Source organism: Gallinula chloropus, assembly GCF_964237585.1.
Source record: "Gallinula chloropus genome assembly, chromosome: 2".
In the NCBI taxonomy this organism is placed as follows: Eukaryota; Metazoa; Chordata; class Aves; order Gruiformes; family Rallidae; genus Gallinula; species Gallinula chloropus.
Window position 1 is genome coordinate 65,838,624 of NC_140086.1, and position 17,639 is coordinate 65,856,262.

General features: G+C 37.3%; 1 protein-coding gene across 1 annotated transcript in view; it reads left to right on the forward strand.

The window, feature by feature from the left end:
- LOC311189043 (dynein axonemal heavy chain 5-like) overlaps positions 1 to 17,639 on the forward strand; it is a gene marked incomplete at both ends in the record, with an annotated part of 160,774 nt that overhangs the window by 13,352 nt on the left and 129,783 nt on the right. The window contains 14 exons of the mRNA XM_084260627.1: positions 452 to 633; positions 2,306 to 2,425; positions 3,114 to 3,315; positions 6,883 to 6,978; positions 7,700 to 7,873; positions 7,968 to 8,057; positions 8,763 to 8,918; positions 9,875 to 10,014; positions 11,816 to 11,967; positions 14,427 to 14,631; positions 15,430 to 15,517; positions 15,637 to 15,760; positions 15,884 to 16,047; positions 17,103 to 17,195. Coding sequence (XP_084116753.1) covers positions 452 to 633; positions 2,306 to 2,425; positions 3,114 to 3,315; positions 6,883 to 6,978; positions 7,700 to 7,873; positions 7,968 to 8,057; positions 8,763 to 8,918; positions 9,875 to 10,014; positions 11,816 to 11,967; positions 14,427 to 14,631; positions 15,430 to 15,517; positions 15,637 to 15,760; positions 15,884 to 16,047; positions 17,103 to 17,195 — 1,986 coding nt within the window. The remainder of the gene's footprint in view (positions 1 to 451; positions 634 to 2,305; positions 2,426 to 3,113; positions 3,316 to 6,882; positions 6,979 to 7,699; positions 7,874 to 7,967; positions 8,058 to 8,762; positions 8,919 to 9,874; positions 10,015 to 11,815; positions 11,968 to 14,426; positions 14,632 to 15,429; positions 15,518 to 15,636; positions 15,761 to 15,883; positions 16,048 to 17,102; positions 17,196 to 17,639) is intronic.

The following is a 17,639-nucleotide window of genomic DNA, read 5'->3' on the forward strand; positions in this document are numbered from 1 at the left end:
GTATACCTGGCTTGCATGAATTTCAGTGGAAAAGACAACTCTCTAGTTCTGTTTCCTTCTAAGAAAGAGATTGTTGTTGCTTTGCTTCTGCTTTCTGTTTTTTTCTTCTGTATAGATTTAGGCAAAATGAGCAAAGGCCAACTTTCTTCTTCTCCATATACTGCAGGTCATGGCCAAAAAGAGTACAGTCTCTGTTTTTCCTCTGGAACAAGACATATTTATGTATTCATTCCCCACCCCCCGTTTTTTCCCCCTGGGTCATAGAGTGCTAGGTTCCTGCAAATGTATTGGATGGTCCAATTCATAATGTGATGTCTACAAGAACAGTGTGTTACAATCAAAAAGACGTTTCTTCACTGAGGAACATATTCCCAGAGATGTCATATTTTCTGTTGTGTTAATTCTTAAGAAATTCAAATTGCTGACTTTCCCATTTTTTTTCCTGTTGCAGATAACTATGATGGAACATGTACCCAGTTTAATGAATACTGTCTGTATGATCTACACTACATCACCATACTACAACACATCAGAGCGCATGACTTCTCTTCTTCTTAAAATCACTAATCAAATGATTAACACATGCAGGACATATCTATGTGAAGGTGTTTCAAAAATCTGGGATCTGGACAGGTGATAGAATTTTAACATTTTCATCTTCTTTTATTAACAATAGAAGTAAAATTATAGATTAGTCATCAAGTTTATTAAAAGGAAAATTTAAGAAGCCCTACCAGACATTGATTCCATTGCTAGTTTTAAGCTTGTGACTAATCTTTTTGTGTAGAATTATGTACTCCACAAAAACAAATTTACTACATGTTGTGAAAAACCTGTTAATGGAAAACCTGTTATATATATTAATAAACAACACTTGATATTTTGTTCCCATGGCTGTTATTTAGACCAAAACACACTTGAGCAATTAGAACTAGGACCTAAGGTTCTTCATAAAGAAGCTCCAAGGACAGACTGGAGAAGTTCCATCTAAGATTTCTATTTTGCTGATAGTGGACAGGAAAGTCAGAGTGAGGAAGGGGATATAATATATGCCAGAACTAGAATCACAATTTGATTGGACTCTGTTTGTATGAAACTTAACAAGTGGGTGGCGAATGCTGATGTCACTGGCAGAATAGGTGTATCTGAAGGATGAGAAATAAGTGAAGATAGCTCAGAAAGAACACATACTATATAGATAATTTTCATGCAAAAGGAAAGGGAGAAACCACAGAGAAGGGTTAAGATGAGCATGACATCCCAAGTTATCAGCCTGAAAGGTAATGGTTGGAACAGTCTCTTGAAAGAATATAAATGGAGCAAGATTAGTGTTACGGAAGTGAGAAGGAAAAGCTGTTACAAGCTTCATCAAGACACAGACAGTCGGGATGTCTGTGCTTAAACTCCAGCCGAGTCAAAGTTGACACTGAGGTAACAGGCTAGGAGACATAAAAGTAAATTTAACAAATAATTTGGATTCCTCTTGTGTTTTGGTGTGGGTGAAGGGAAGTTTTCAGAAAGTACCTGTAATCAATTAAGTGCTTGCTCTGTCTATTCTAAACAATTAATGGAAATAAAAATAGGTTACATATTTTTTTTTATTCTAGCTGAATTTATTTTTGAGACATTTGTCTCGCTGCTGTTCTTGCAAAAGTTTTTCTTTGTCTCAGGTAGTGATTTTAATCTATAAAGTTTGACTATCATTTTAATTCCCAAGACAACAGACAAGGGGGAGCAACAGTCTTGGCTAAATGACATGGAACTGATTTCCGTGCTTCATCTGTATGTCTTGTATAGTACCTCATGTACCTCTGGGTTAATGAACAACTGTGTATAAGATGTAACTATCTGTGGCCTTTGAAACCAACAGCTTCCTGCTTTGTCTCTGTAAAGATAAAAGATTTTCCTCATCCTTACTGTAGTCTGGAAAAATACCTCTCTAGTATTGTCTGCAAAGAAAAAAAGAATAATCCATGAACAATACCCAGGTTACAGAGAATGAGAAAAGGCCAAACTACAGGCACTCAGTAGCCAGGGCTTACCTGATGTGAGTCCTTTCTGACCAATGCTGTGAAGGTTTTGGGTTGATGGCAATAAATCTAAACTTAAAAATGTACTATGTTGATAGCAAATTTAGAACAAAACTTTGTCATCTGATCCTTGTATTTTGAACACTTTCCAGGTAATGTATAATTTTGTTCTTATTTTGCAAAGTTGCATATGTGACTGAAATGTTCTGTATCATTTATATGCCTTTAAAGACCACCTTGGGATAATTTTCTGTCTTCTGTGCTTTTTCCTTCAGGCAAGAATTGCTAAAGAGGATACAGCAATGTATTTTGCTCAAAAAACAGTACCAGACATCCTTTCAGAGAATTAGGGAGGAGCTAAAGGAAAATCCAAGTGAGAGGCAATTTGAGTTCAGGTAAACAGTTCATTCTAATATTTAATTGTACTCATTTATACAATTTATAAATGAGAAGTCATTCTTTCTACCGGCTATCAGAAAGGCTAAATTCTCAATTGAAATGTATTTATTATAACCAGAGTATAACCTTACAAAGGTTTTTTGTTTTGTTTTGGTTTTTTTTTTTTAATTCAGGAATAAAACAGGGACAGGTTTTTGCCAGTTACTTGTTGATTTAGCTGATGTCTAAGGGGAATTTCTGCATGTGTTAATTTAATACATCTATTTATGTATGATCTGAAATCCCAACAAATTTGAGTCATGAATATAAGTGAAAAGACTCCAGGGAAATATAATCAGCTTTGGGCTGGGCTGTCTATCACAATGTCAAGGGGGATTTTACCTGTATTGGCACTTAAAGTATGGAGCATTTCTTAGTAATGTACATTCACATTTTGATCTCCAGCAAATTTCTTATTTAAAAGAGTAACTCCTGTAAAATGTGGTAAAGGGGTTTAATTGATTAAGTATGTTTCTGGTTTATATCCCTTGCTTAAAAATGCTTTTTACTTGATTTATAACTCTTATAGCATAGAGTGAAATTTGGTAGCAGTTCTGAAAGAATGTATGTGGGTTAAACATATATGATTAAATCTATTATTAATAGATTGACATAACAGTCCTCCTGCTGTTTTTTTATTGTTAGTGAAAACTACATATTTGGAAAATTTGATACATTCTGTAAACGCTTGGAGAAGATTTCAGATATGAGCAGTATTATGGAAAGCCTTTTAGAACTCCAGAGTATAAAAATAGAAGGCATTGAAGAGATCAGTACTCATTACCAAAGCATTGCTGCAAACACCATATCCAAACAGTATGATGTTCTGGATCACAGAAAAAAAGAGGTATAGATGTTCAGCACCTGTATGACAATCAGTCTCTTAATTCTGTGCTTTTCACTGGAGTTAGTCAAAGAAGATTAAATTATATAACAATTCATATAGTATTTTGCTTTCATATTAAAAATTTCATATCTTTCTAACACCATTTGAAAGTGTATGGGTAAATTTTACTTTCATTGCAAATATTTTTGTTAATTGTTGGTAATCTAGGTTTTGTGTGGTGGGTAATGCCGCAAACAACTTTTCTCAAGTTTGTTTTGAGATGCTTATATTTTGAACTGCAGGCTGAAAACCAGTTGGGGCAGGTCAGTGCATTAAATATAGTTTATCTGCTTGCAAGAGTCACTGAAAATAGTGGAATAGTAAAGGCAGTATTATAATAAAGCTAGTAAAGGCAATCAGGGGAACATTTTAGAGGGAGAAGTGAATGATACCCTGTGCTGAGTAGGATGGTAAGTACTGAAGTGGCTTTTGAAGTGCTTCAGACTCATGTTTCAGTACAGTTTCACACAGTCACAGAATGTTAGGGGTTAGACAGGACCTCAGAAAATCATCTAGTCCAACCCCGTGCCAGAGCAGGATCATCTAGTTTAGGTCACACAAGAATGCATCCAGATGGGTTTTGAATGTCTCCAGAGGAGGAGACTGCACAGCCTCTCTGACTAGTCCATTCCAATGCTCTGTCACCCTCACAGTGAAAAAGTTTTTTATGTTCATATAGAGCCTCCTATGCTCCAGCTTGCACCCACTGTCCCTTGTTCTGTCACTGGCCATCACTAAGATGAGCCTGGCTCTGTTCTCCTGACCCTCACCCTTTACATATTTATAGACATTGATGAGGTGACCCTTCAGTCTCCTCCAGGCTCAAGAGGCCCGGCTGCCTCAGCCTCTCCTCATAAGGAAGGAGTTCCACTCCCTTAATCATCTTAGTGGCCCTGCGCTGGACTCTTTCAAGTAGTTCCCCATCCTTGAACTGAGGGGCCCAGAACTGGACACCATATTCCAGATGCAGTTTCACCAGGGCAAAGCAGAGGGGGAAGAGAACCTCTTTTGACCCACTAACTACACCCCAGGATGCCCTTGGCCATGAGGGCACATTGCTGGCTCATGGTCATCCAACAGGACCCCCAGGTCCTTTTCACCTATGCCGCTCGCCAACAGATCTGTACCCAACCTATCCTGGTACCTGGGGTTGTTCTTCCCCAGAGGCAAAACTCTATACTTGCCCTTGCTGTATTTCATCAAACTTCTCCCTGCCCAATGCTCTAGCCTGTCCTGGAATTGTGCTGCTTTCTTTGGGCTGTAGCCTGCTTTGCAGGATTGATAGCCTCACAATAGAGGTCCTAGAAAAGTTGAATTACTCTCCTGCCTTCATGAACTGCAGCTTGCAACAGTTAGGAACTTTTCTTCAAACATTTAAGTATAAAGTACCTTTGGCTTTCTTCTAACTGGCTCATGGCTTGCATTTCTGTAATATTTGCTTTGTGTGTTTGGTGTGGTTTTGGGGTTTTTTGTTTTCTGAAAAAGAATATTTACTGTGAACTGGAATTTGGAGGTGTTAAAATAGTATCTGGCTTTTCAACATCTAAATGGTTGGAGCAGGTTGTATCATGGACTGTCTCACTAAGCTTACGGAGTGCTTTCTTCAAGAGGAAGTTTGCACTGAACCCTTTGTAGGTCTTCAGTATTTTGGACTTCTAAGAAAAATTACTACAGATAAGCACCCAAATTACTCACATTTAGGAGCTGCCAAAGTTGATAGAGGTGAGGCTGTCATAGTTCCCTGTCCCCAGGTCCACTCAGCTGCAGTGTTGTGTAATTCCCAATAGGGATGCATCCATGCACACAGTACATTTACACACAGATCTGGCCTCACAGTTCAACATGAACTGAAAACACGGCAGTCATACAGTTACCAAAAGTATTAATGGCCTCATCCTGTACCTCTCTGGCTGAGCAGGAGAAAGGCCTGCTAGTAGAAAACATAATACATGGATCCTTTCAGTAGCTGGTCTTACACCCTTAGTGTGTCCAGTAACTGGTCTCTGGATACCCAGGTCTCTCCAGTTCCTGGACTTACACACACATACAAGATACGTGTGCTGTGGGTCCTTCCAATTATTGGTGTTAGGAGATCAGTCTACCCTTTACTTGACTCCCTCTGCATCCTTTTGCTGTCCTGGCTGTTGACACGCAGAGACATATACAAAGACAGCTCTTTCTTCTAGTTGGCCCAGACTTATAACTGTCCCGATCTTATAATCTGGTTTGGGTTGGAAGGGATCTTTAAAGATGATCTAGTCCATCCTCCCTGCCATGGGCAGGGACACCCTCCCCTAGACTAGGTTGCCCAAAGCCCCATCCAACCTGGCCTTGAACACTGCCAGGGAGGGGGCAGCCACAGCTTCTCTGGGCAGCCTGTGCCAGGGCCTCACCACCCTCACAGGGAAGATTTTCTTCCTCATCTAAATGTGCCCTCTTTTGAGTAGATTTAAAACTGTTACCCCTATTGCTACAGGCCTTGTTAAAGTTTCTCATCATCTTTAGTGTAAGTTGCCTTTAAGCCCCTTCCACTCCTGTTGCTGGAGCATAGATTCCCATACATACTCATGTGCACAGAACAGAGAACACTTTCACCCAGGAAAATCATTAGAAGTGGAGATAATTAAGAAGACAAGATGGACTATGTTGATTTGGTGCAGTACATAGCCAGGCAAGGTTACCATCCAGCAACCTTTTTCACATGTGACCAACTCATTTTGTTTCATCATGCCTCCATTTCTTCACACTTAGTCCTCCCACAAACCACACTGATCTCTGCCTTTCCTTCTCCCCTGAGTCCCATAATGTGTTTGCAGAATCACAGAATCACTAGGGTGGAAAAGACCTTTAAGACCATTGAGTCCAACAATTCCTGTCCTATGCCAAACCATATCCCTAAGTACCTCATCCACCTGTCTTTACCTACCTTTTTTTTAAACACATCCAGGGATGGTGACTCATCCACCTCCCTCGGCAGCCTGTCCCATGTCCTGACAACTCTTTCAGTCAAAGATTTTTTCCTAATATCTAAATGTTTAGTATCATCCCAAAATGCTCTTCCCTGGTAAACTGCCACGAGTCCCTTATCTCCTAGGCAATAACCTCTCTTAGTTTGTAGGGTGGTCTAGAGAGCCTGCTGGCTTGCTCACCTTGATGGGTTTCATACTTGGAGAGCTGAGCTGAGTGCTCTCTGTGGCAGTGCTGGGAGTTGCTGGTGACTGTGTTCTGTACACTCTGTGTAGGATATTAGATGTCCTCAGCCCATCCTTGTTCTGTGTGCTCCTTTGTGCTCATGAAGATGAGACTTTAATCATAAAGCCTAATGCTTAGTATTTTTTTAGTTTACTTTGCTTAGAATATAGATGCCTGTTACTGGTGTTATCCCAGTTCTCTTTAAGTCAGTCTGAACTCATGTACTAGGCAGATACAGCAAATTCCCCAAAAACTTCAGGGAGGGAATTTTGTATGAAATTAAAACAACACTTCAGATGGTTTTTTTTTTTTTTTTTTTCTTTTACCATTTTCTAGTTTGAAAAAGATTACCTTGAATTTAAGAACCAAATTGCAGCATTGTACGAGTCCATACAAGCATTAGTGGATTCCTGGTTTGACAAGACTGCAACTGTAAGTAATTTTACAGCTGCAAACTCCATTTTCTGGTGCACAGAAAGGCTGCACACCCACAGCTCCTCCTGAACTCCTTCACTACTTCCAGTCTTATGTACTGTGCCAGTGGCTGCTGAAAGTAATGTAAGAGGACAAGAAGCCTATTCCAAGTGTTCTGAAGTTGCTTGCAGAAGTGCTGGAAGATAATGTTCATTGTTACTTGATGACAGTCTTAAGTTCCACCTTTCCTTACCAAATTTATAGCCCTATTTTTTTTTTAATTTTTCTTGGTTTTTTTCTCCATCCTGGTGTTACCCATGCTTCCTGTGCCTTTTGAAGTTATTCCTGTTGGACTGGTGAGAGTAATGAAATAATTTCTGGATTCTGTTACTCTAACATCAGTACCGTTCATTTGTTCAGGCCCTGATCCTGAGATGTTAATGAAGCATGAGTAAAAGTGTGGGTGTTCGACCACAACTCTTTGGTGATAAAAAGAAGTGATGATTTGGGAGTTAGAATAAAATTAAACACTTTATTATACTCTAGTGGTAGCAATTTCTTGTTTCATACTGTGGTAAATATATTCTATATGGGACAAAATATGGAAGTAAAATTCACTATCTTGCCTGGATGGACTTACATAACTTATAAATTATAAATTACAAAACTTATAAGTTATAAAACGATGACTTTCTGAACTATATAACATCTGCAGTAAATGCTCCATTATCCTTTCTAGACTGAACAGATGCTGGGACTTCTGATGAAGCTTGAACGAATAGGGGAAAACCATATTGATCTTGATGAGAAGTATACCATTGTCCTTCAGCAGTACAGTCAAGACTTGGAGTTTGTTCGAACACTCTACCAGCAGCAGAAAGAAGATCCACCTATACCACGTAATATGCCACCAGTAAGGATGAAATAAATGAAAGAGAAAAAAAGACTTTGCTTCTTGACTGTTTTTAAGATAATGGAAATATAACCTCATATCTTCTGTGTTTTAGGTAACAGGGAAGATCATGTGGGCTCAGCAGTTATACAGAAAAATTGAGCATCCAATGACATTCCTTAAAAAGAAAACCACACTTTTAAAGGTTGGAAATTAGCAGAGGAGGATTTCTGCTAAGCTTTTGAGAATGCTATTAACAGATATGTGATTTATTTTTATCCTCCTAAACTCACTTTTCTAGCAATTTGTATTCAAGCTCATCCAAGAGGATGGGTGTTAGTGTTTGTTCCTGGATTTGAATTTCTTTTTGCAGCAGCATCATTCTGTGGCTGAGGATATTTGCTTCCTGTGAAATGTTAAGCTGATGATTGAGGCCAGTGTTTTTGTTTGGGGCTTGACTGATATTAATCCTGATAGCAGCACTGTTGGGCATGCACCTAAGCTTAGTCTTCTGTGTGCAATGCTCTGAAATGAAGAGGACTGAGATATTTAACCTTAAACACTAGCGATGCTTTATGAAAAATACAATTTTTATTGCTTTCTCAGTGGTACATCAGTGCCTTGTATAGGTCATAGTACAGACTTGCTTTTATGGGCAAGACAGGGACGAAGAACCATGTTGTTTAAAGCAGTTAAATACTTTAAAAAATTGAATTCCTAAATGCATTTCTATACTTCTGTGTTGTATGTCTTTAATAGCATAACTTAAAGCTTTCTGTTTGTTTTGTTTTCCTGATGGTGGTGAGAAAAAGCCTGGTGGAGGACATTCCTACTATGCTAAAACTCATTGAATCGATTAAATGGTGTTTTCTTTTTTTTTTGGTTTTTTTGTTTGTCCTTTTAAATGCAGACACTGGAAATGAAAAAGATTATTAAAAGCTACAATAAAATGGCTGCAGTTCTTTTGGAATTTGAAGTTATTCATCACAGAGCCTGGTGCAGGTTTGCTGACCGGGCTAGAAAGTCTCTATGTGCTTCCTTGCTTGTCAGGCACCCAGAAACCAAGGTAAAAATCATCTATTATTTGTATTACTGTTACATTGTTTAGTATTACATATGCTACTTTAATCATATCATGGATAGACATATGGTTCAAAAATAAACTACTGAAATTGGTGTTTTGGTTTTTTTTTTCTTTTTGTATTTATGGTACCAAACTTCATCATGCCTCTTCGTAAGGGGTCTGCCTCATTTGGGGTATAAAAGAGGCAGTACTCAGAAAATATTTATCTATTATTGACATATCTACATCTTTTTAGATATTGTTTCATGTTTTATTTTCTGTCTTAACGAAAATTTTAGTTGAGGAAGGAATGTTTAATTAGATCATGGTCTGTTCTGTAGTGGTCAACATCACTGAGTTGAGTATATTGCATTTGTTCATTAATTTGCTTTCAAAACTGCTTGTTGAGACAAAAAAGCTTACCATTCTTACTTCATAGATTATTTTTTCTGCTGTAGTACAGAGAAATTGTGTAGCATATTTTGGAGCTACTGATTCCATAATGAACCACTAGAACATAGTTTTCAAGTTTATTTAGCATCTTGATAGTATTTATGGCCTGAAAAAGTGCAGAGAGATTAATCTTTACACATTTGTCCCTAATCTACTGATGGAGAAACTGAGATGAAAATGCAAGTTAGTTTCCATAGACTGTAGCTCCAGAACTAGAATTAAACTGAGGAAGTCACAGGAGCCAAGTGGTTGTGGCACAGTGAAGGAGTCACAGGAAATTGAAATCAGTGTAAGATATTGGTTGGTTAATAGTTCAGAAAATCCATCCATGTGTGGAGGAGGATGAAGGTCTGTGTGGAAACATGGGTATCCATTTAAACAATCTTCGCTAATTGTCTACATCTTGTTATCATCATATCACCACACTACATGTAGCCACCAAACAACTGCCTTAGTTTCTGGGTTTTTTTGTTTGTTTTTGTTTCCTCATGTACTGTTTTATGAAGGAATTTCTTGTAAACTTGGACCCAGTGGTCCTGGAGGTACTTTATGAAACAAAATACCTGAAAAAAATGGATTTTGAAGTTCCAGATGTTGTCCTTGACTTGTGTGCAGATGAAGAACAGATTAAAAGGCATCAAATGGAGTAAGTGAACACTTTGTGCATGTGATTCTCATCTGCAACTAGAAATCCCTAGTTTTGCATCTGTTGCATAAGCCTTTGATTTATTATAATTTTTTCTCTATGTTGGAATTTAATTGAAATTTAATTGCTTTCCCTACATTCCCACAGTAATATTGGTAGCATGCAGTTGTTTCTGTTTCGACAAGTATCTCATTACTGGAAAACATCTATATACTTTTATTTTATTACTACACTAGCTGCTGTGTAAGTGGGGCTCCTAGCTACTGGAAAGGCCTCTATGCACTATAGCATAGGGATTGCATTCCAGAATACTACAGTGAACATGAAAAGGGTTTTTTTTTTTTCTTGCTTGAAAAACAAGCTGGAATTTTTCCACTTGATTGAGGCACAACCTAAACATTTTGCATGGGTATATATCACAGTTGTAGTTTGTTCTCTTGTGCTGAATATTGGAAATAACTTTTGTTGGTTTAAAATAATTTCTTTCTGCTTTTTGTAACAGTCCATTTCTGTGGTGGAAGAGTTCTTTGCATCCTCAGGGATTAATTATATATTATATAATTAACTCACTAAGCAAGGATGATAGGTCTTGCAAAAATCTCCTTTATGAGGAGTGTTTACTGAGCGGGTGGTTGGGCACTGGAACAGGGTCCCCGGGGAAGTGGTCACAGATCTGAGCCTGACTGAGTTCAAGAAGCGTCTGGACGCTGCACTCAGTCCCATGCTCTGACTTGGCTGGCCCTGTGTGGAGCCAGGGATTGGACTTGATGATCCTTATGGGTCCCTTCCAGCTCAGGGTAGTCTGTAAGTCTATGTTCTTTAGATTTAAAAAAAACCTTAGAGTTTCATAAACACTTGAATTCAACCTCTTCTTCCTTTTTCTATTGTTAAAGCTTCTGGTCTTTCACTCTTATAATACCACATTTTAAATTTCTTTTTTTTGTGGAGTCTTTTATTTCAAACTCACCTCGAATTTCTAATGTCCAAGGCAAAGTTTGTGCTAGTCCTCTAAAAAGGAACAGCTCCAACTTTTGCCATCCCAGAGTCAAAAAAAAGTACAGCACAAGTTTGCAATAAAAAAAAATAATCCAAACTTACTTTCTGTGCTACAAAAGACTTCAGACTGATTCTTCAAGCAAAAGCAGACTATTCAGACTGTAGATTTTTGCTTAGGTAATGCTGGAAAACCACTTGGGTACACTGTGAATCGGTTATCTCAGTACATGGTTTCTAACATTTAAAATCATGATTTTAATCTGGCACAGAACACACCTATTACATAATGAGCTCCTTACAAGAACTGCTGCAAAAAATGTTTCTGAATTTTGAATTGCATTTTCTTTTAGCTCCTGTTTATGCAGCTTGATTATGTAGTTCCATCCTCATTGAGCTATGTTAGTAAGTCTTTATTCAGTGTGGCTTTTCTCTTTGGGATTCGGTGTCCTATGTGGTTTGGATCTATTTTTTCTTGTAAGCAGTGTCATTTCACACTATGTCTTGTGAGATAGAGTGAAGAGAAGAAAAATTAAATTTCGTGGTTTTGGGTTTTTTTTTTAACTACAATTAATTTCCCTTAGAATAAAGTTTCTCTAAATCAATCACAGTCGCTTTAATGGAGGTACTTATTCCCCAATCCAGTTCTGATGTTAATGAGGAAAAGGAGACTTTGAGCTAGGAAGAGTTGAGAAGAGTTCTTATTTTTAACATGAGGTCAGAACTAACAGAAAATGTAGCCAAATTTTTGTTTGTTTGGTTCAAATATCTGCATTAAGCACATCCTCAACATGATCATGTCTTGCAGAGTCCAGAATCTGTTGATCGATTACAAAGAGCATCTGAATAGGATTCCTGTTATGTTGAAACCACTCATGAAACCATTCATAGGACAAGTTGAGGATGCCCTTACTCCAGGCCTGATGCAGCTGTCATGGACTTCTTTGAACATCAGTAAATGTACGTAGTGGAAGGGGTGAACTGTTGATGCTGTTAGGTGGTGCTGACCAGATATTTCCTTGTTGATTTTAGGGTGAGGACTCCATCTGTATGAGGGAAAAGCATATCAGGTCCCTTCCTCCTGATTATGGAAGTAAATCAGACATGAGTAAGGTGAAAATGGTGTCCTGCTCTAAACTGAGGTTGATTAAGCCAGGGCTGTTTGACAGCTATCTTTGAACAACGCTTAAGTCAACAACGCTTCACCAGATATATCTTTTTTCCCCTCCCTGGTGATGCACTGTTACTACACTTATTTGCTCCACATTAAAAAAAAATCCTTTTTTACTCTTGTGATAAAGTGAACACAAAGTCACAATTTTCTTTTAAATTAGTCAGAATTTCTTAATCCTACTAAATGTCACTGTATTGAAATGACATGGTGAGGAGTGCAGTGAGAGGATAAGTGCTCTGGTGCTAAAAAAACCTAAACCCAAGGCAATAGTTCTCACTTTTATTCTTGAGAAGTGGGCTTTCTGGCTCATCACTTTTGGAAAATAATTAGTGTTGTATAAGGATTGGCTTTGCCCCCCCCCGCCCCAACTGAGGCATTACAGATTCAGATGCTGAGAGTACATAGTCACTGAATTGGTTAATTTACAGCTGTGTTACTGAGTAAATGGTTTGTCATGTTTGACTGCTATCTGTATTGATGTCTTGGAGAGCGTGTAGAGCCTTGACTTGTGAATTTTCTCACAAGCTGCTGTAACATTGCATCAAATTGTTGCATCTCTTGTTGCAGTTCCATTTTTGAATTGTATGCATTTTCTTTGAGCTTAAGCTGTTGCATCCCATTATAAAAATTATTATGCATTTTTACGTTTTTCACCCCTATCAGTATGTTTATGATCTTTTTCCAAGTCAGTGACCACATAATGAAAACATTAAGGGCTCGTCTCATGCCTGCTGTTTTTATTTCTCTGTGAAAAAATGTTTGTGTACTGACCACTTCAGGTAGATAATGACAGCTTGATGGTGCAAGAATGTGAGACAAGAGAATGCACGTGGAGTGCTTTAATGTCTCATGTTTTTTATTGCAAAATCTTCATAACTTATGTCAAACATCTATGAGTGACAGGTCTATCTTCAGGATTGAAATTGGAGAGAGAGATACAGTATTTGGAGATTTCTGCCCAAATCCTAAATTTTTTGAAGAAAACTTGTTTCTATCCCTAATTCCACATTGAGCCTTTCCCATGCAGTCAGCAAGGTACAATCTTATCCCCATCAAATACAGCAGAAAATTGTTTAACTGTTATGAAATTATCATTTAAAAGGACATATATAAAACCATAAGCAAGACTTTTATGTTGCAGTTCCATGGGAAAACAGTAGTTCATGCTGTGAAATCAGCTTTCAGTTGAGGTAGACTTAATTAGGCTTTCACTTTTCTTCTTCAAAATGAACAGTAGTGGAATAAAGAGGAACAGATACAACCTAAATCTGAATGTGAAATAGAGCGTGGGCTTGTGCAGCTGTTTGTTTGTGACTGTGCCATGTGGTTCTGACCAGTGCTTAAGGCAGGGCTGCCCACCTATTAGTTTTAGTTGACCTCTGCCTGACTAGACAATGGCAATTGTTTTTCCATGTTTGTTTTATAGCTCTAAAATTATTTTTTGTGTAGTTTAGTAATGCATCGTAAGGAAGGTCTTTACAATATTATTAATTTATTTATTCATTTAGGTATTTTAAGTATCTGAATAACTGTAGTTCAGGTTTTAATGGTTCTTTGGGTCAGCATTTGCTCTGGTGGTAATTGCCCTTTTTTAAAGTAGAGGTCATGCAGCAAGAGTATCTGCACTACCTCCTGATGCATGCTGCTGCAGCTGGAGTCAAATCACCCCTAGGCAGGAATGCTCTTCATGACCATGTGCATCAGCTCTTTTTGAGGATGCATGCCCAGAACATGTGTTGGATGTTTACAAATGAGCCATTGGTTCAATGGTACAAAAGAACTCTGATCTGTCAGTGGAGTGCTGAACTCACTTAATGCTTAATGTCTTAATTGCTTTGTTTCCATCTAATGTGTGAAGAAGTATGAGGGTCCACGGTTGCCTCCTAGACGAAAACTCAGGAGAAAAGCTGAAAAAAATTATTTTGTACTATCTAATTTATCAAATTTATACATTAACCCCTCCCTACACCCCCCCCCCCCCAACAACCTTCTAAGGAAGTGGTTGGATTATTTGCTTGGTTTTGTAAATAAAAAGACAAGATCTATCATTGACTTTCTAATAGGAATAAATTATGTTTTTACTTTAGGCATCAGCAGTTAGACAGCACTGTCACACTGCCATGTCTTAAAAATCTTACTGATTTCTTTCCACATACATCAAGAAAGGGTATTGGGGGAGGAAAGAGAGGGGAAGATGAGATTAAAATTTTACATTATTTATTTTAATTTTCTTTTCCTTGCTTAGTTATTGAGAATGTTTACCGTACCCTGAGGGAGTTGGACTATGTAGTCAAAGAAGCAGCTGATACTCTGGAATGCAGAATTGAAAGAATTCTGGAGGATATGTTGAACACCACTCTGATAATATTGCCAGATGAACCTATAGATGTGCTTTCTTTCCTGGAACAGACAGAAAAGCTTGCTGTCTCTGCTGCTCACAAACTGTCTCAGTAGGTTTATTCATTGCATAGATTTTAAGTTTGTATTTGGGTGGAATTATTTATGTATTATTTTTTTATACGGAAAGAATTTACTTCTAAAATTTTATTTTAACAGAGTAATAGTCTAATGCAAAATAATAGTCTCAGGATGCAGGGAGAAACTCCCAAGTATCTTCAATATAGCAGATGTAGGATTGCAGCTGTACTGTTTAGTGTCTCATATTTTTCTTTTTATGGCACTCTAATCAGTAGCAAGAAAAATGAAGATGGATAAGACTTGAAATCTCATCCCCATTTTAATTTCTTGATTCTTAATGCTAGCTAGCTAATATAAGACTTCCCATTGTCCTAGTGCTGCAGATTTTTAGGTCTTATTTTCCAGTTATAGCAGAATAGTTGTTAATTTTTTTTCTCCCAAGAGAGACTGTGCATATTAAGATACATTCTCTACTTAACTTTTTGCTTTTCTTTTGCTAATTCTGATTTCACAGATTATTTCATAGCATCATCATGATAAAACTGTTTTCTTAAATACAGCTAGAAAATAACTTATTTCTCTTTATTTATGAAGTCCAGTTAAATCAGATAAAGCTGAGTCTCACAAATGGGTTTCTTATAGTCTGCTTATGTTAATGTCTTATTCTCTGTATGCCCAAGCAATAGGAACAAAATGAAAAGTATAAAGATATTTCCCTGGACATAGAATTCTTCACAGTGCAGTGGGATTTGGGGTGTGGGCCGACAAAACAGCAATGAGAATTCCCTCTGTTTAATTCCTTGTGGGTGACTGTAAGGTTGTTTTTATAGACAGAGTCAGCAAGTGGAATGCTGTGTGTACGAACTGGTAGATATTCTTAAGCACAGGCTGAAGGCAGATGCCAGCAGAACTCCAGAGGTAAGAACATCTCTACAGTGTACAAATTAACCTTTCATAACCTAGTCAGACGTGTGATATTTCACTTGCATGATGGATAATACTGTTATTTTCCAAAGAATTTCCCTTTAACTCTTCAGGATTCATATGCCTGTACAAATCTCGACATGAAACAGAAAACACGCTGCCAAGAATGCCTGTCCTGCAGTTGCTATAATCTGATGGGACAGCTTTGTCAAAAAAACACTGACAGTTTGGTCAGATGTGAGTATGTCTTTCAGATATGCTTAATTTTGTTAATAGAATTTGAGATTTCCCCCCGCCCCCCAAGCTTATTGTGCTAAAAAAAGAACCCAGCCCCCTCATTTAAACATTCTATTTATTTAGGTATGAAGATTTCTTTAGAGTCCTTGAGACATCGATTGCGTGTTGTTGACTCAAGATATCAGATGACCAAGTTTGTAGACACACAGACAGTTCCTTTGTTCAAAGCTGAAATTCAACTGGCTATTCCAAATGTTGTCTTGAAACCAAGTCTTGAAGATATTCAGGTAACAAAATAATTGTATGTCTTGATTGTTTATAGTAAAAACAGTTATGAATGCATTGCTTTAAAACTACATGTGCAAACTTCATCTGGTATGAGAACTAAGAAGGGAAAAAAAAAAAGATTAAAAGTCACTTGAGACTGTGACATCACTGGGTGTTAAGATATGACTACATCCATCAGGTTTGTTACACAGGCCAGCTGAAGGAACTGTTTCCCTGAAAGCTCAATAACTCTTGTTCAAAAACCTCTACTTAGAGGGAAACATTTCAAAGGGAAATTCAAATGAATGCCATTGGTGCAGCATGGCTTAACTTCCTGGTCTCCTTAGACTCTTTCAGAATAGAAAACAGTGTATCAATTTAAAGTATCAATCATAAATCAGCATTCTGCTGTAGTGAAATGTAAAGAGAAATACTACCAGCCTGAGGCCTTAAACTGTGGAAAAAATTAAACATTTATACTAACTCAGCAAAAATCTTACACACATACTCCTCCTATGTCTGACATTATTCACAAGGTATTAGATGTTTATGGTGGTGATTTTTGGGCTTTTCATTTGGCTTTGTCACTGTGAAAATCAGTAGTTGAATTCTCCCTCAGATTTCATTTGCAGCCTTTGTGGTGGTGTAAGAAATCAGATCTCCAAGTGCAATTTTAAAAGACCATAGAGTGAAGAAGTTATATAATAATTTATATAGCTGTTTGTATAGCTTATAGATTATACCATCATGAATTTAGACAAATGTGTTCAGGCATTGTGATGTGAATGTGAAAACAATTATTATTAATAATAAATAACTATGTTTATAACCAATGTAAGGGGAAATAGTATAACAATTAAGTTCTCATCCCCAGTGATTCATCACTATTACCACTCATAAAGATCTTGCGTTCTTGTTTGAAAACCACATAAACATAGGACTGATAAAGCTTTATGGAGTACTCTTTCTCCTTACAAAAGGTACTTCATGCATATTAGAATGTTTCCTGTAAAGATAGAGGAATAATTTTATTATAATTTTTGTGTACTCAAGGTGAATGTTTTGCTGTTTTCAGAGTGCTGTAAGCAAAGCAGTAAATATCATATTATCAATCACCAAAGATATCCCCCTGTGGAAATTTGCTTACTTACATCATAAACAACAGCAGGTGAGTGTTTTATTATGGTTTTTTTCAAATCTTAGTTTTGTGCTTTACATTTCTTAATCTCATAAGAATATGTTCTGTACCAATATGTTGATTGTAGATGTAATATGGTGGATCTTCCCGTTAAATGAAAGCCTAGTTTTTAGTCTCTATACCATGTTATTGAACATAAAAGTAATAATTCATAAACCTTATGTTTGGTGGTTTCTAATAATAAAACTTGCTTTAAAAATATTTTAAATATAAAAGTATGATGATGATAGTGTGGGTAATGTGTGAAAACTAACATTATCCATAGGTACTAGATCAGCTCATTTCAATGGAAAAAACATATTAAAGTCCTGCAAATAAATAAAAAATAACACTGAGTGGGGTAAATTCACTTTCCTTAAGCAGAATTACTTATTTACAAGCAGTCAGTCCCCCAGCACCTACAGGACCCTTTTC